The 17,222-nt window shown below is 35.6% G+C and overlaps 1 protein-coding gene across 1 annotated transcript in view; it reads right to left on the minus strand.

The window, feature by feature from the left end:
- RECK (reversion-inducing-cysteine-rich protein with kazal motifs) overlaps positions 1–17,222 on the minus strand; it is an 86,713-nt gene that overhangs the window by 48,460 nt on the left and 21,031 nt on the right. Inside the window, exons 3-6 of the mRNA XM_012657212.1 lie at positions 14,130–14,204; positions 13,183–13,219; positions 10,715–10,800; positions 8,923–8,970 (exon numbers count right to left, since the gene is read on the minus strand). Coding sequence (XP_012512666.1) covers positions 8,923–8,970; positions 10,715–10,800; positions 13,183–13,219; positions 14,130–14,204 — 246 coding nt within the window. The remainder of the gene's footprint in view (positions 1–8,922; positions 8,971–10,714; positions 10,801–13,182; positions 13,220–14,129; positions 14,205–17,222) is intronic.

The following is a 17,222-nucleotide window of genomic DNA, read 5'->3' on the forward strand; positions in this document are numbered from 1 at the left end:
TCACTCTATTCCGGGCAACACAGTGAGCCTCTGTCTCAAAAAAAAAAAAAAAAAAGAATTCTATTTATACAAGTACTGACTGTAGCACCTAGTTAAAGGCAACAACTTTATGCTCATCCTTTATGTCTTACCTGCTTTATGAAGAGTTCCCCATTTCCCTGGGCAGGGTTTTTTTCCTTCAGGCTCCAGTGTGTCTTATACAGACTTCTAGCAATGTACTTATCTTATAGTATTGTAATGAATGATTTGAATTTCTCTCTTCCAATGGACTAGACTATGAGCTTCTTGTAGACAGTGGCTGTACCCATCTCTGTACCCTGAGAACAGTGCCTGATACACATTAAGTATATTGGTTCAGTGTATTATCAATTCAATGAATGCTAGGAGAATGAATGACAGATACAAAGACAATTGTATGGACTCTGCCCCAGCAACTCAGAGGTTATTATTAAAAAGAGATGTGTAAAAATAGAGTTACACTATAGGGTGACAAATGCTATAATAAAGCATGTAAAGGGTTTAGAAGTAGCAATCAATTTAATGTGTGTAGAGGCAAGAGAGATGGGCAGGAAAGGTTTCAAAGAGGTATGATCTAAACCAGAATTTGAGGCAAAGGTTGCCAGTTGGATAGGAGTAGTGGTATGCTGGGACCACCTTTCTTGAGTCTTGATTTGTAGTATGAATATTTGCTGATGTTCATAGTATAAATACCCCGACCCATGGCTTACTTCAAGTTATAAACTGGCTTGCAAAATTCCTTAATATTTAACAATCTGTACTCCCTAGCTGGTAGATGCCAGCTCCAGTATACTACTCAATGGGACAGTGTTAGGATAGATTCAGGAAGAGGGAATTCCAGGTAGAACAGGTTGTACAACTAACAAAACAAAATGGTCAGTCTGGGAAATTACAAGTAGCATGATGCTGAAGAGTAAAGGAGGACAGAGCCAGGGGCTAGACTGAGAAACACTTGGGATACCAGGCTGAGGGGCATGAACTGTATCCTACAGAGGAGCAGTTGAAGGATTTAAGGAAAGAAGTGACTATGATCAAATTTGGTCTTTAAAGAGATCACTCTAGCAGAAGTAAAGCTAGTAGATAAGAGGAGAAATTAGACATAGGAAAGCTAGTTTGGAGGCTAGTGCAGTAGTCCAGAAAAGTGGTACAAAGGCCTGAGGCTAGGGCGATTTCTGAAGATCTGGAAAGGAGACTGATATAACATATATTTAGGGGCAAATTTTTAGGGTTCGATCACCAGTAATTTGTGGAAGGTGATGGGAAAAGAGGAAAAAGTAGACAATGCATCTTAGGCATTTAATTTATGTGTCTGGGAGGACTATACTGGTACAAACAAGCAAGAAATGTAAGGAAAATGGTAAGTTTTTGTTTTGGGGTACGTGTGTGTGTGTATGGTACTATGTAAGGGCAAGGTGAAGGGAAGGGGAGGTAGAAAAGGTAGGAAAAGTAATAATCAATTTGGTTGATTTGAAATCAATTAATTGGTTTATGTGGCTGTTGTTTCAATGTAACACGAAAAGTACACGTATCCCCAGCCTGAGCAACATAGCAAGACCCTGTCTCTACAAAAAATAAAATAATTAGCCAGGTTTGGTGGGGTGTGCCTGTAGTCCCAGCTACTCAGGAGGTTGAAGTGGGAGGATCACTTGAGCCCAGGAGTTTGAGGTTGCAGTGAGCTATGATGGGACCACTGCACTCTAGCTAGGACAACAGAAAGAGACCTTGTTTCAAAAAAAAAAAACAGTACATATACACGATAGGGTTCAGGAGCTCAGAAAAAGAGGTTAACAAAGAAGATTCTGAAGTTGTCATCATACAGGGACAATTAAAGCTATGAGAGTAGATAAGATTGCCTATGGGGAAAACCATAGCCACTTGGATTATACCAGGTCACAATCTAATCCAACTTGATCAGATTTTCATTTCGGGATGATCTCATTCTGGTGACTTCTGAGAATGAATTAGAAAGGAAATATACTAGCAGCAAGGAGACTAAATAGCAGTTACTCCCCTCCCCAAATTACAATACAAATATGCAAAACAAAACAACATACAAGTGGAATGTAATCACGGTTTTACACTATCTTAAGCCAGTACTGCAGGACCTAATAGGTTTCGCTCTTTTTGGAGCTCATCAGCTGCAGGTAACGGCTCAAATTTACTGATACAGTATACCTGTATAACATTTTACCATTTACAAAGCCTCCCATTCACAGTCTTCTATTTACTGTATCCTGACAATTCTTGGGAGTTTCCTCAGCATTACCTTAAAGACACTTTACATTTAGGTCTCAAGGGCTTTGCTGGGGCAAAGTACCACATAGTTCTTTTTGTTAAAATCCCCAAAAGCTGACTAGGTGAGGAACAACACAATTGTCCACAGCCTAGGCTGTCATCTGCCCTACCAGATGGTCTCCTCTATTCTTAGCACCATTGCAGCACAGATCCAATCACATTGGTGCTTAGGTCTCTAGTTGTCCAGAGAATCCTGTTGGTCCTGACAGCCCTGGCCCTTTTATCTCTAAATTGGGTTACTTTTTTCATCCCTTTTCCTTTAATGCTTCTGGTAGTAAATCTAGAATAAAGGTTAATTTGAGAGAAAAAGGAACAAAATAAAATTAACTGATACACAAAAATCTTTGAGAACATTTTATTGTGACATTTCCTGAGGATACACTGTACAGTCTGTGTAGATATACATAAATATATACCAAACACTGGCATCCAGGGGCAGAACAAAGTGTATGGTAAGCTATCATCTGTGGTAAAAGGGGGTGAAGGAGACTATATATACATATTTACTTTCATATGCAGAAAATACCTCTAGAGAGATGGGAAAGAGACTTTATTGTATACCACTTTGAATTCTGAACCATGTGGATATCAAAAAAATAAAATTTAACATAGTTTCACCCTTCTCCTATGCACTTAGCTGTGCTTGACAGGTGGTACTTCATAGGACCACGTGTGGAACTCATAAGGCCAATTGTCTTTGTAGTTCTAAAGCTTTTTTTAATATCCTCAGAGTCTTAATTTTATCTTAGCATTCTCTAAGAACCAAAGCCCCATGGCAGAACACTATTTTAGCTGTATTAGTACCTGTTTAGTGTAAAACTTAACTGCTTTAAGACTAAAAAAAAAGTTAACTCCTCACAAAAATATCTCCTATAACTTTCCTTCATAGTTTCTCACCTTCCTTAATGAAATAACATCAAATAACCAGATTGAAGAAAGCTAGGAAAGAAAGGAGAGACAGGAAAATGGTATTTGTGAAAAGCAAATAAAGGAAAGCCCAGAGAAGAATCTATGAAAGAAGGAAGAAACAAGTAAAAAATGTAAAAATGTGATGGTAAATTTGTAGCATTGTATTTCATTGGCTCATGCAGCAAATGGAAAGGTATATTTATAGTCATTACATTAAGAGAATGGCAGGTAAGATTTGACATTAAAGGTATGAAATGGATTTATGAATCCCAAACTACAATTTATCTCATCACTTTACGGCCATTGCCAGGTCTCTGGAAATTCACCAGCCTCACATCATCTTAATGATGTTTATTCTGACATTCAAGGAAGAAAATAACTATCAACAACCAAAATTTGTTTTAAAAAATCATGATTTTGGTGGCTAGAATAAAATGTTCACAGCCAACTTGTGGACAAAGACAATGCGAAAACAATCTACCCTGTATTTCTCACACCTCAAGTTCAACATGAACTCATTCTTACTTTAGTTCTAATTAGCCAATGTGCACAAATATGGCTGTACCTATGGTTTACAGCCAGCATCTATCTGTTCTGGTTGTTGGTGCCTATGGTATTCCAGCTGTTGAATATTTTGAATATCATTCTTGGCTCTAGCATCATACATCCACAAACCCTATGTGGCCTAACCAATACTTCTAGGTAGGCCAAGGACTAAGCCTGTGAAAATGCATGGAGAACCTAGAACTGAGCATGCCTATGACACTTGAACACGTCCATGAAGGAGTTATCAAGCTAATGGTTGATTCTGGTAGCTTCTAGAGACCAGGATTTGGTGACCCCCCAATCAAACAGGTGTGATTCTCAAAGAAGTATTCTTAAGTACCTTCTCAAGTATTGGTCAGAATAAGGGAACTACAGAATTGAAAGGGAGATATCATCAGTCAAATCTCCTGTCTATTGCAAAAATCCCCTTCATAATGTGTGAATCCAGTAAGTCTTTACTTGAACATTTCCAATGATAGACGTGCTCTTATTTGGAACTTCTCATTCTATTGTCGGATCAGTATGTGGCTCCTTTTTTTCCAATTCCCTAAAGAAGCAATTTTCAAAACCTAGCTCCCTATTCTTTCTACACTTTCTCTTTCATGGACCTTTCATTCACTCTCAAGGTTCAAGGGTTATTTCAAGGTTTTCTGTGGGTATGATAGCTCTTCTCATCTCTATTCCTGAATTCCCAACCACCTCTGAGATGTCTTTACATTAAAAGGACCTAATACTTAATAAGCTTCAATTTCTTCAAATCTACTTCCCAATGTACATACTATTGTTGCTGTATTTTAATTCTCTTTTAAAAATTCAATAATATATTATTATTGTTTTATACAATCTGAGTGTTTTAACTTACTTTCTTTCTATTTTCACATTCCCTTTTGCATCTCAAATAATTTTCTGTCTGAAGTTATCTTTCAGAACTTCCTTTCCCCAAAGGAAGGTACAGCAATGGCAATTCTATTTTTGTTGGCTGGAAATATCTTAATTTTGCCTTCTTTCTTGAAAAATATTTTTGCTGGATAGTTGATATTCTAGGTTGATAGTTATTTTCTTTCAGAACTGTCTAGGAATCATTCTACTGTCTTCTGGCTTCCTTTGTTGGTACTTGGAAATCAGCTGTTGGTCTTCTTTGACTTCTTTTTTCATGACTGCTTTTAAGATCTTTGGCTATGCTGTGTGTCTGTAATACATGGATTTTTTTTTTTCTTTTAATCCTGCTGGGGATTGGTAGGGCTTCTTTAAACACTGCCTCTGCTCATATTATTTCTTTTTCTTTTAGTACTCCAATTAGGAGACTTTCTCACTCTATCCTTCATGTCTCTTAAACTCTCCTTTGGCCTTATGTCCCTCTATGCTGCTTTCCATATAATTTCTTCAGTTCTGTCTTCTAATTCACTAACTTTCTTTACTGTATCTAATCTGCTAAATAACTATCCATTGTGTTTTTATTTTAACTATTATACTTTTCTCTTCTGGAAATTCTCTTTGGTTCTTTTTCAAATATGTTTGCTCTTCATATTTTTAAGACTTTTATTTCTGAAACATATTGAACATTTTATAATCTGCATCTGATAATTTCTATATCTAAAGTATCTTCGGGTCTGATTCTGTTCACCATTCCTCCTACTGGCTCTTATTTGATGAACCTTGTTTTCTGGTGAGTTTTGTGATTTGTTTTCTGTGATCTGCTTATTTTTCTTCAAACTTGGAGAAAAGTTTCTCTGGATATCCTAAGAGGGCCAGAACAGAGATCAGTTCCTGCAGAGAATATCTGCATCACCTTTTCTCAGGCACTCGGGGACCACTACCATTTCAAAACCACTTTAAATAAATTTTCAGCTTGAGGTTTTATAAACACTCACTTGGTATAAATCTGGGCTACAAACTCAAGTGAAGGCATTCTTATAACTATGAATTTTAAATGGAGACAACATTAAGGTTTGAGAGAAGCAATTTTCCTTACAGTCCCCTGAAAAGGGAGATGAGCTTATTTCTCGGTCACCCTAATACTGAGGGTATAGTCCCTTTGGAATCCAAAATTTATTGGTGGACAGGGGAGGGGACTTCAATTAGATCTTCCACCTTCAATCAGAACTAAGGATTTGTCTCCTGACTTCTGAGCCCCATAAAGCTACAAAGCTATGAAAATTGATTCAACAAATGCCCTCAAGGCTAATGCCTTCTTCAGTACTCTTACTTCTCTGCATCCTTCCTTCATTTAGTTTTTGGCTTGAGCATTCCATATTTTATTTCTAGTAAATTAACCCAGTATTTTAAATTATTTTCACCTGGAGGACTGGTCCAGGTACCAAGTCGGCCCTATTACCATAGAGAGAAGTTCTAAACAGTACCTTCAAGCATAGGAGAATGGTAAATGTATGCTAGGAAACTATGCTTAAGTGGTTAGGATTGTTTCTTCTATCTCTCTGAACATCATCTCTTATATTCAATCCATCACAACAAATCCTGTTGATGAATTCTGCCTTCAAATCTCTCATTTATTCTTGAATACTCAATTCTATTGCTATCATCCTATTTCTGGGCCTTTTGATGTCTTTTTAGCTAAGCTAGAGGGGCTGCGGGAATCTAAAACTTAGCCTGCACACAGAGTTTATGCTTCCTAAAATATTGGCTTTGTTATTTGTTATAATATATTGGGCTCCACTTAGAGAAATCTTCATCACCACCCTCTACTTAATAATGGGTTGAGCCTCCAAATGTTATCTTTCCAGGATTTGGTCCTGCTTTGTCTATCCAAGCACAGATTCTCAGCCAAAATAGGTCTGTCTTTTCTTATCCCCCTACATGAGTCATATGTATTTGATCCATGGTCTTATTACCCGAATTATACCAATCCTTTCAGGCCTCTTTCATTTGCAAAGTTTTCCCTGATAACTCCCAACATGCTCGCTCTGCTTTCTGATTTCCCTGATCCCTTGTGGATGCAGTAAATATTTTAATTAGTTTGACTCAATTTGATATAATTCTTTAGTATTTGGAGTTAAGCTACAAGTAGCTTACCTAGAATTCTAACCTAAGTCTGATTCCAAAGTTTGTGTTCTAATATGTAAAACTCTTCTCAGTATTCAATAAATCCTTTTTGGTTTGCATAAGAAATAAACCAGACTCTATAATTCAGATGTAACAATGCTTTACATTTAACTGGTTTATCTTAGGTTGGTTGCAACAAAACAGAATCTTAAATAGTATTATAATTTTTAAACTTTATTCATTTAAGTAAATTTCTTACCAAATCACCTCAAAAGGAATTCTGTAGCAGCTTACCAATAAAAATAAACATTATCTCCTCCAAATGTAATTACCTACCCTCTGAAACTCAAATCAAACTACAAAACCACTCTTCAGGGTAAATACTACCCCTAAAATTGTAAGTCTAAAGAAATGGCTTACACATCTAGAAGTTCACCCCAGGGACCACTCCAGTATTAAGGAAAAGATACTAAAAGCCCAGTTTTATAAATTATTCTGATGTTGATAAACAACCAATCCAGTTAAAATAAGCTGCATTACACCAAATTTACCCAATCCACTTTATAACAAATAAAGTTTTTCTCTAGACTAGACTCCAATAATCATGACAGTGATTCTTATTTGGGGATTATAATGCAGAACTTTTTGCTTACATTAACTTTTTGCTCTCAACTCTATTTCTAAGTAACATAAGAAATCAAACTGAGTCTCAAACTATCTCAAATAATTGGTGGGGTTGGGTTTTAATATAAAAATAAAAGAACTCTGTTGGCATGTAGAATTTTGGAAAATGGTTGCTTAATTCTAGGCCAAACAAGGCAGGATAGACTGGGGAAAGTAAACTATTCTTAGTATTTCTATCATAGGACAGTGTTTGTCTCTCTTACCTTTACTGTCCAGTCCTTCATCAACACATACTGGCAGACTTCCTAGGGCAATGCAGAAATCCAGACAAGAGAAGGAAGCACACTAAAATAATGGAGGACAGGCTATAGAAGATGGACAGTGTCAGACATCATGTGGGAGAAAAGAATTATCACAGTTAGCCACTTTGTTCAAGAGAAACTAAAACTGGTCATTTCAAAGGTAAAGAAATAAGAAAAAAACAAAGAAATCTTTTATTTCTTTGTAGCAAGGATCATTTGAATAAGAACAGAGAGCTGCTATTAATTTGGAAATTTGCCTTCAGAGGAACAGATATAACTTAGCAAACAGTACAAAGGGACAAAAGATAAATAAGACTCTCCAGTATAAAAATGTTAATCAAGAGATATGATTATAGGCTTTGAGAAAAGAAAAAAATAAGAATTATAATCTAGAAGCAGTTAAGAGAGAGTTATACTTTCTTCTCCAAGAAAACAGCAATAGGAATCCCAATGTTAATATATAAAAATGATGAATGAGGCATATGCACTTAAGTATTCTTCATTACATGGCCTTTCGCTATGAAAAACAACAATACTATCACATTTAACAATGGAGTTCTAGAAAATGAACAAAGTGGCCCCAATAAGGAGCGTTTTCACATCAGGGACAATCTTCTGCACATATTTGCATTGTGTGAAATAAAATACCTCCTCCACCTCTGCCCTAATATCTGCCCCATCTAGACACTGCAGTGGTTGAAATTCCACCATTGGGAGACAAGAGTCCTTCAGATTTAATATAGCCTTTGTAACTTAGTATTATTTTTTCACCCAAATGCAAGATGCTAGGAAAGTTTGAAGCTATTCGTATTAGCAGTGTGATTTTGTTTCTTTGATTGTTTTCTTCATGATTAGAGGTAGTTTATAAAAATGGATACTTGGATGGGTCAAGAGATATGAAAAGGGGCAAAAGAACATACAGAACCTAAGAAAAACTATTTCACAACTTTGGGTACAACCAGTTGCTTTGTTATGAAAACATTATAGGTTAAATGCTCTGCATGTGAGATTTAGGCATTTCTTAAAAATTAATGCTTAATTTCAACAGAATTAACTAAAGTCATAACATTTCTAAACAAGATAGATAACATTTTTATCAAGGCTAAATTTTCTGTGAGGTAAAAGGCATTTTGTGTAAAAAATGAATTCATTTAAAAAATTTAAGTGCTTTTGTCAGTTCTGATAACATCTGAATAGTCCATGCAAACCTGTTAAATAAAATGCATACCTCATATTCTTTTCTGCAAACTTTGGAGATATCATTCTTTGAAGATGCCTAAAAACCAACAGATTTCTCCATTAATTTATTATACATGCTATTCAGCACAGGACAAAAAAGAACACAAATTAGTATATGTTAATTGCTAATATAGTATTCTTTACTTTATCAAGGAAAACCTTATGTTCAAATATTTAAAAGTCCCTAAAATACAACAAACAAATTTCATGTAATTTCTTTAAAACAAACATCACCCCTCGGGCCTACTCAATATTCTTGAGCTTCCCCCTAACTTTTAGGGCTTTAATCTCACATAATAACACAGTCCTTTTGTTATTTCAGAAACTAGATGACTTTGAAGGAAATGTAAATCAGAGGACTTTTTAAAAGCTGAATTCCACTCTGTAGCAAATTTTCTTGTGAAGCTCTGCCACAGCAAATTTTATTGGAAGCATTGCCAGGGCACTTATATTTTGCTTTTTCTTTAACCCTTCACATTCTCAGCTTTCATACTGAATTTATTCAGCCAATTTCCTCAGAAAAGTGCCATATATAATGGAGGCGCAACTAAAGAGAGAAAGGGTACTATGCCAGGCAATTATCACAAGTTATTTTTATGTAAGTCTCTTAACAAGTTTATGAAGAAGATATTAACCCCTCTAGAGAAGATGAGGAAACCAATGCTTAGAGAAATAGCATGTTATTTACCATATTTAAATATGTACTTTCTATATAAAAGAGCCAAAATAAATCTGCTGAGGGGTGGTTATTCTTCCGGATGACATGAGTCTCTATTTAGAGATTAATTCCAGAGTCATGGGCTCTGGTTTCTTGTTCCATTCCTCCTATTCCATCAGCTAGGCCCATGCAATTTATAATAGGTCAGCTGATGAGGACAGTGAGAGCAAGAAGCAGAATGGGATGGCAACTGTTTTATGTCCTGCTAGACCCATTATAGTTCAAATCCTCCACAACTCAGTTTCATCTCAATGCCTGGAGGAGAGCAGCAGATAGCTAGGCCATGTGGTGCCAAAGAGTGTCACTCAGGCTATGGTACAGTGGTCTGTGTGAAAGTGAAGGTGATACTATGTCTCATATACTCCTCTCCAGAGGCAAGTCCCTAGAAGAAGAAAATAAGAGAAGGCTTTCTAGCTGTGGTTTCAAGTTCATCTAAACAATCATTACTAGTTTCCCAGTTACTTCTACTCCTGCCACTTGGAATGGAGGAGCCAGGAGGCCAGATTTCCCATTCTGAGGAACCATTATTAAAACACGCAGAGTGAGGAAGAACTCAGGGGCCTAAGGTGAATCAAAGTAGAGGTATATCAAATCAAAGAAGTCATAACTCGCTATAGGAGTCACACTAACTTAGGAGCAGAGAAGAAATATAAGAACATGATCAGGGTAAAGCCATGATGAAAGAGAGAAGGGAGATAAAACAAAATAAGCCAACAGTGTCAACCGTTCTCATCCAAGCATTCCCTAAATTTACATGACCATTTGGAGTCACTCAGCAATGACTCAGCATGACCATAAGCAAAGTACAAAGGCCTCAATTCTTTCTTTGTGTGACAGAAAGGAAAGATGAGAAGGAATAAGAGAAGGCTGAAGTAATATGCAGCAACCATAACTGAAAATGCAGCAAGTCTAAAAGGAGATGGCTTGTGCAAGAAATACTAAATTTGTAGTTTTTGTGGGTCACCTCTTCAAAGCCATGAGGTGGGCAAAGCCCAATTCATATGCACAACTAAAACCCAAACTGCACTCCATGATGCTTAAGAGCCTGACTGCCCAGCGTTACCTGCTTGCATGCCTGTCGACACTCCAAGGCAATAGCCAGTTCACAGCAGCCTAAGCCAACCCAGCCGTCAGACTTCTTAAACACACCTTAAAAACAAAATGTTCAAAGGCTTAGGTCAAAAGCAGCAACAAAAACAAACAGCACACCAAATTGTTTCATGGATACTGTAAAACTAAAAGATGATAAAATTATAAAAAGTATTCTAATTTGTTTTTTAGATGACTTTTGTGATCATGAATGTCAACGAATGACTCTTAAGACAAAATTAGGAGATTTAAGAAATAATTATGAAAAGAGAAAAGACTTATGCTTATAGGGATGCTGTTAACTCCTCCTTATCTCCTTTACAAATTGCTTTATGTTGCATCTATGTAATACATAAATCTGCAAATCCACATTTTCATTAAATTAGATTATAATTTACATTTGAAAAAAATGTCAGGGATTCAAGGCAATAGGTAACATAGTTTTCCAAATGAAACTAGGACTTAATACAAATAGAAACATTCTGCTAAAAAACAAAACAAACAAACAAAAGCAAAGGAATTGTTCACAGATAGACAAAGCTCTCAAAATATAAACTGCCGGCCGGGCACAGTGGCTCATGCCTGTAATCCTAGTACTCTGGGAGGCCAGGGCAGGAGGACTGCTTGAGCTCATGAGTTCGAGACCAGCCTGAGCAACAGCGAGACCCCATCGCTACTAAAAATAAAATTAGCTGGGTGTCATGGTGCGTGCCTGTAGTCCCTGCTACTGGGGAGGCTGACGCAAGAGGATCACTTGAGCCCAGCAGTTTGAGGTTGCTGTGAGCTATGATGACGCCACCGTATTCTACCCAGGGCGACAGAGACTGGCTCAAAAAAATAGAATATAAACGGCCTACAAAGTTGATTAAGTATAAACTCCCCCAGTTGTAAAAACTGACTAAAAATATTTCATATTATAAGCTTATCTGTATGTATTAAGGGTACAAAAGACAACAGAATTTCATCTAGCCCCATTGCCTAGTAAAGTTTCCTCTAATTCTTTGCTGCTTGCTCTTCAGAATCCCTCACATTTTAGAAAGAATTTTAAATGGAATCAATGTAGGTCATAAACTCTATGAGTTGTTATACCAGAATGCAGTATATTGCTGTTTCCATGTACCCAATGACCTCTTAGAAAATATTAAATTACAAGCATTTACATTTACTGAGCTCTTACTATGTACAAGGCACTCTATTAGGTCTATGTGGGCTATGAAATTATGAAATAGACAAAATATATAATTTATCCCATTATGGAGATTACAGTTTAGTAGAAACAGTGTGTGTGTGTGTGTGTGTGTGTGTGTGTGTGTGTGTATTTATAAAATTCTAGGACACTGGGGGTCAGGGATAACTAGGAGAATAGACAAGGAAGTAGACAATTCCAAGAAGGCAAATAGCCCAATTTGTTTGAAATGAAAACTTCAAACAGTATGACAGCAGTTAGAATTCAGAGATACAAAAGGTATACTCCTTTTTTCAAAAAAAAGGAGTATATATAGAGTAATTTTCAAAAAAATTACTCTAATCAGGGATGGAAATGAGCTGCAACCCTAGAAAACAGTGAATGTCAGGCTAGAGACTGTAGGTTTTATTTCAATAAAAGTAGATATCCCCTGAGAGCTTCTTTTTGAAGGCGATGGGGAGAACAGATATAATGTGTTGAAACATCAGTTATAAGGTTATCAGAATATTATATCCCAAGAGTGTAATAATGAAAACTTGAACTAGGAATAGAGAGGACAAATATAAGATTTTGCAAGGGGAAAGTCAATGGAACTAGAAAGAAAAAGGAATCAGAGATAACTTGAGGGATTTTAGTATAGTGTCATTCACAAGAGGTGCAATTATGAGGCTGATCTGGGATTTGCACTTCAGATGCCACCTGGATGCAGAGATCCATGTAAAGATGGCTATAGAGATGTCTAGAAATCACAAACAATGATTCAGATTTGAGAGTTACTTCTCAGGGTTGTTTAGTTAACAGTTCTTGGAAGGAATGAGATTATCAGAGTGAGTATGAATAGAGAAAGGAAGAAGACCACACACTGGAATAACTACTGGAGTTCTTACTGGAGGAGAAAGGTAAGAAAGAATAAGGTTCTGAGGCTAAGGTGGAGTCGTATGGAGGTAGTGGTCAATAATATCAAGTGTTGCAGGAAAGTAGTGCTGAGAAAAAGCCATAAAATCTAGGAACCAGAAGATCCTGGTGATCTTTCAAAGACTACTTTCAGTAGAATGGTAGAAGTGGAGACAAGAGTACAAAGTTATGGATTGAGTGAATGAGAATAAATTATATATTTGAAAATTTGGGCACTGAAAGAAAGGAGAGGACAGAAATTCCAGAGTATAATTTAGGTTATAGGACTATGACACAGATTTTATGTTCACAAAATAAATTTTTAAAATTAAACTGCTAAATGTTACACTTCTATTGCTTACCTGGCAAAGATGAATTCATACAACTCCAAATTTCAACCTAAAATTATGATCAATAAAAGGCTTTTATTTAGATAACCAGTTCTTAAATATGACAATTCATTTCTACAGAAATTATGTACAGCTAACTTGATTATGGCTGTGTCTATGCACTCAATATTCTAGGACTATATGTACATCAACCAGTTATTCAGAGGGGAAAAGAAAACTGAGATAAAAATATTGCTTGTTCTTTTCTCATTTTCCATCTAAGAGCAGCACTAAGGATGAATATGGTTACTCAAATACTTATTATTAATAGAATTGCTATTTCCAAGCACATGGACAGAAGTGTTTTCAGACTAAAGGAAAATGTGTCAGGCATAACTATTTGATCGTTAACTTTTTTCCCCTTCACAAAATACAAGTCATCATATCTAAAGAGGTTCTTGCATCCAAGCTCAGGCTTTCTTGGCCTGACCCATGAGCATCACAAACACTGAGGACAGTCCAAGCATTAGAGACATTTTAAGTTACCTGATTCAGATAGGTAAGCAATATATCCAAAGTATGCCAGAAAATGGAAAGACAGGAATAAGTCACATATTTCCCTTATCCCAAATTCAACTTTTCAAAATCAAAATAAAATTTAGTTATTATAGTTTCCACAAAATTAGTCAAAATACAAAAAATAAAATCCAAAATTACAGATAAAATATTATAATGAAATTTAAAGACTAGAACACATATTTAAGATTTTTACATCTATGTCATAGAATAGACAAGAAAAGATGAAAGACAATATTCTATCTAGTAATTTGTATGAAGATCTTTTTAAAGTACCTAGTTAAATCTAACACAATCACAATTTAAATTCCAATCACATTTAAAAATTTGCTAAATCTAAAAGTAACCCATTAGATGGTTTCACTTAGACAAAAGTTTCCACAGTTAAGTTAAATAAGACTTACCATTGTTTCTGGGCAATAATCTGGGGCTCGCTGCAACAGATGTTTTAAGCGGGATTCACTTTTTGAGGAGAAAATCTATTCAAAAAAAAAAAACATTTTCTATAAGAAAGAAGAAGAGGTAAATTTTTTTATCCTCTAGATTTATCAGTTGTCTAGAATATTTTCCAACTTCCTTTTATAAATGGAAAACCATTAGAAGGATCTAAATTAAACTGAGGTAACATTTCTTAAAAGTTTGGTTAGTTTGGCAAATAGTCAAGAAAGTCCAAATATAGCAAGTCCAGATCTTTTTCTGTTGACCAAAAGTGGAGAAAACCAGGCTACCAACTTGTTTGGGGGGAGGGGGTTACAGAGAGAGAGAGAGAGAGAGAGAGAGAGAGAGAGAGACACATTGAAAAAAAGATAAATTTATTCTAAGCTGTTCTGTAAATTGGTTTTAGTCAACTGATGACAACGAAAAATAGACTATGTCACACCCATGATGTTGGTGAAGATCCAATTTATGAATAGCATTATGGCACATAAATTTTCCATAAAATGCCATAAAATAGAGACAAAGCCATTTTTTAATACTGCTGCTGAGAAGCTGACAAAGTTCACTCACCAAGCTAAATGACTTGCTTCAAAACAGGACTTTAATTAATGCAATTACAATTTGGTGTCTCAGTAAATTATAAATCATCATATATATCAAACAAATCTTCATGATTACCTGTAAATAGTTGAGACTGTAAAATCCATGAATGCTATGGACAATGAAAAAGGATTAACCCCAGTTAGCTTATTTAGCACTCATTTTCCTCTAAAACTACCCACTACAATTAAGAAGGGAAAAGAGCTAGAATATCATTTTTCAACCTCTAGTGAATTAACACATTTAGGCAATTATCAACAACGACTGCTAACATCACAAAAAGAAACAGACACAAGACCATTTATGGGGAAGACAACAAATCAAGAAACAAAAAACTAAAACCAAAACCAAACCTTATCTGAATCTGACCAGGCCTCTGCATATATCTCATAAGGTAGCTGCTAGCCATGCATGGCTATTTAAATTTAAACTTAGATAAATTAAATAAAATTAAAAATTCAAATTCTTCAGTCTCTTTAATCATATTTTAAGTGTTCACTTGGCACATGTAGCTAGTGGCTACCATATAGGGATAGAATATTTTCATCATTGTAGAAAGTACTATTGAACACCTCTGCTCTAAATCTAACTACCAATTACTAAGAAATATAGAGAAAAGAAGAACATGTTAAATGACACCAGAGGGATATAAACAGTAAAGTTTAGACCAGGGGTGGGGAACCTGTGGCCTTAAGGCCACATGTGGCCTTCTAGGTCCTTAAGTGTGGCCTTTTGACTGAACCCAACTTTTACAGAACAAATCCTTTTATTTTTATTAATATATTTTTGTCTGTCTTTTATATTTTTATTTTTAAAATGCATGTATTTAAAATATCAAAGAATAAGTTTCAACAAAATAATCCTCCCAGATTGACTAGCACAATTAGAATACTGGTAAGCCATAAGGGCTAAACTGACAGCTGCTATGCTCGTGATTGGCACCACTACTGCATGAGGCTGATTGGCAAGAGTTTACGGGGATTGAGTATGCCAGTCTACTATCAGCTTTCGACAATGGTGCACTGTGTTTCTGTTTGAAGTGGAATTTGTGAGTAGTTGCACAGCTCAAAGGTATTTTTTAATTCTGTCTGCTTAACAGCCCATCATATCAAAGAAGACCAAGATATGCTGAAAGAAGAAAACAGATTTTTTAATAAGGATTGGGAATTGCAATATTATCTTGTTTCTGCTAAAGATAAGATGATTTGCTTGCTTTGGGATACTGCCATATCAACATTAAAGAAATTCAATGGTCATTAGCATTATAACACTCATAAGGACCACAAATATTTTAAATTAGAGGAAAGGGCATGAAAGGTTGTATTGCAGAAATTAAAAGGTGAAAAGCAAAAGCAAAGACAATTCTTTCAAGCCACAATAATACCTGGAAATAATGCCACTGAAGCAACTTATAAGGTAGCTTATATACTCAGGGAAAAAAGGAAAGCCATTTAGTGATGTAGAAATTATGACAGAATGCATTGTTGAAGCTGCACGATGCTTAGACTCCGACAACATTTCAAAATACAAACAACTGCCTCTTCCAAAAAGAACCATAACCGATCAGCAGCATAAATCAGCCTTCAACTTAACAGAACAACTTCATGCAATACTTTAAAATGAAAATATATGTTATTCAATCACTTTGGATGAAAGAAAGCAATTGATTTGGCACAGGTTACTTGGGTCTGTTACTTGGGTCGTAACAGAATGTTTTCTTTGCTATAAAGAGTTACTTGCTTTGGGCACTCTTGCAAACAGAACACAGGGAATAGATATCTTCAACAGGTTTCAAGATAAATGTTGTGAAGTTGGACCGAATTTGGTAAATTTAGTGAGTGTAGGTACAGACGGTACAGCTTCCATGACAGGAAAACATGAAGGGTTTATTGCATAGATAAAAAAAAAAAAAGTATTAAAAAATCCAGACGTTCTCATTTCTTTTCATTGTATCTTGCACCAGCAAAATCCCTGTGCTAAACCTACTATATTAAGTAACACTCTGCAACAAATTATAAGTTTCGTTAACTGTATTTGTACAAATGCAACATGGCATTGTCAGTTTTGTAACATGCTAAAGTTGAAGGATGAGGTGTTCAGTGTTGATTTACTCTATTTCTAAAGTGGGTTGCCTATTACAGGGACAGGTGTTAGCCAAAATTTTATCTCTGTAGAGAGCAGACAGTTAAATTTTATGAAGAACAGAATCAGCAATATGAATTATTGAAAGATTTTTTTTTGAAAGAAAATTTTTATAGGAATGCAGCATTTCTGTGTGACATCATGTCAAATCAAAATTATTGAATATTTCTTTGCAAGGTAAAACTAAGTCTATATATGATACGTGACAAAAAATCCAAGCATTTCAAAAAACGCTATCTTTTCTCAAAACACTTCTTTTTTTTTTTTTTTTGAGACAAAGTCTCGCTTTTGTTGCCCGGGCTAGAGCGAGTGCCGTG

The sequence above is a fragment of the Propithecus coquereli genome, unplaced genomic scaffold, assembly GCF_000956105.1.
Source record: "Propithecus coquereli isolate 6110/MARCELLA unplaced genomic scaffold, Pcoq_1.0 Scaffold114, whole genome shotgun sequence".
Taxonomy (NCBI): Eukaryota; Metazoa; Chordata; class Mammalia; order Primates; family Indriidae; genus Propithecus; species Propithecus coquereli.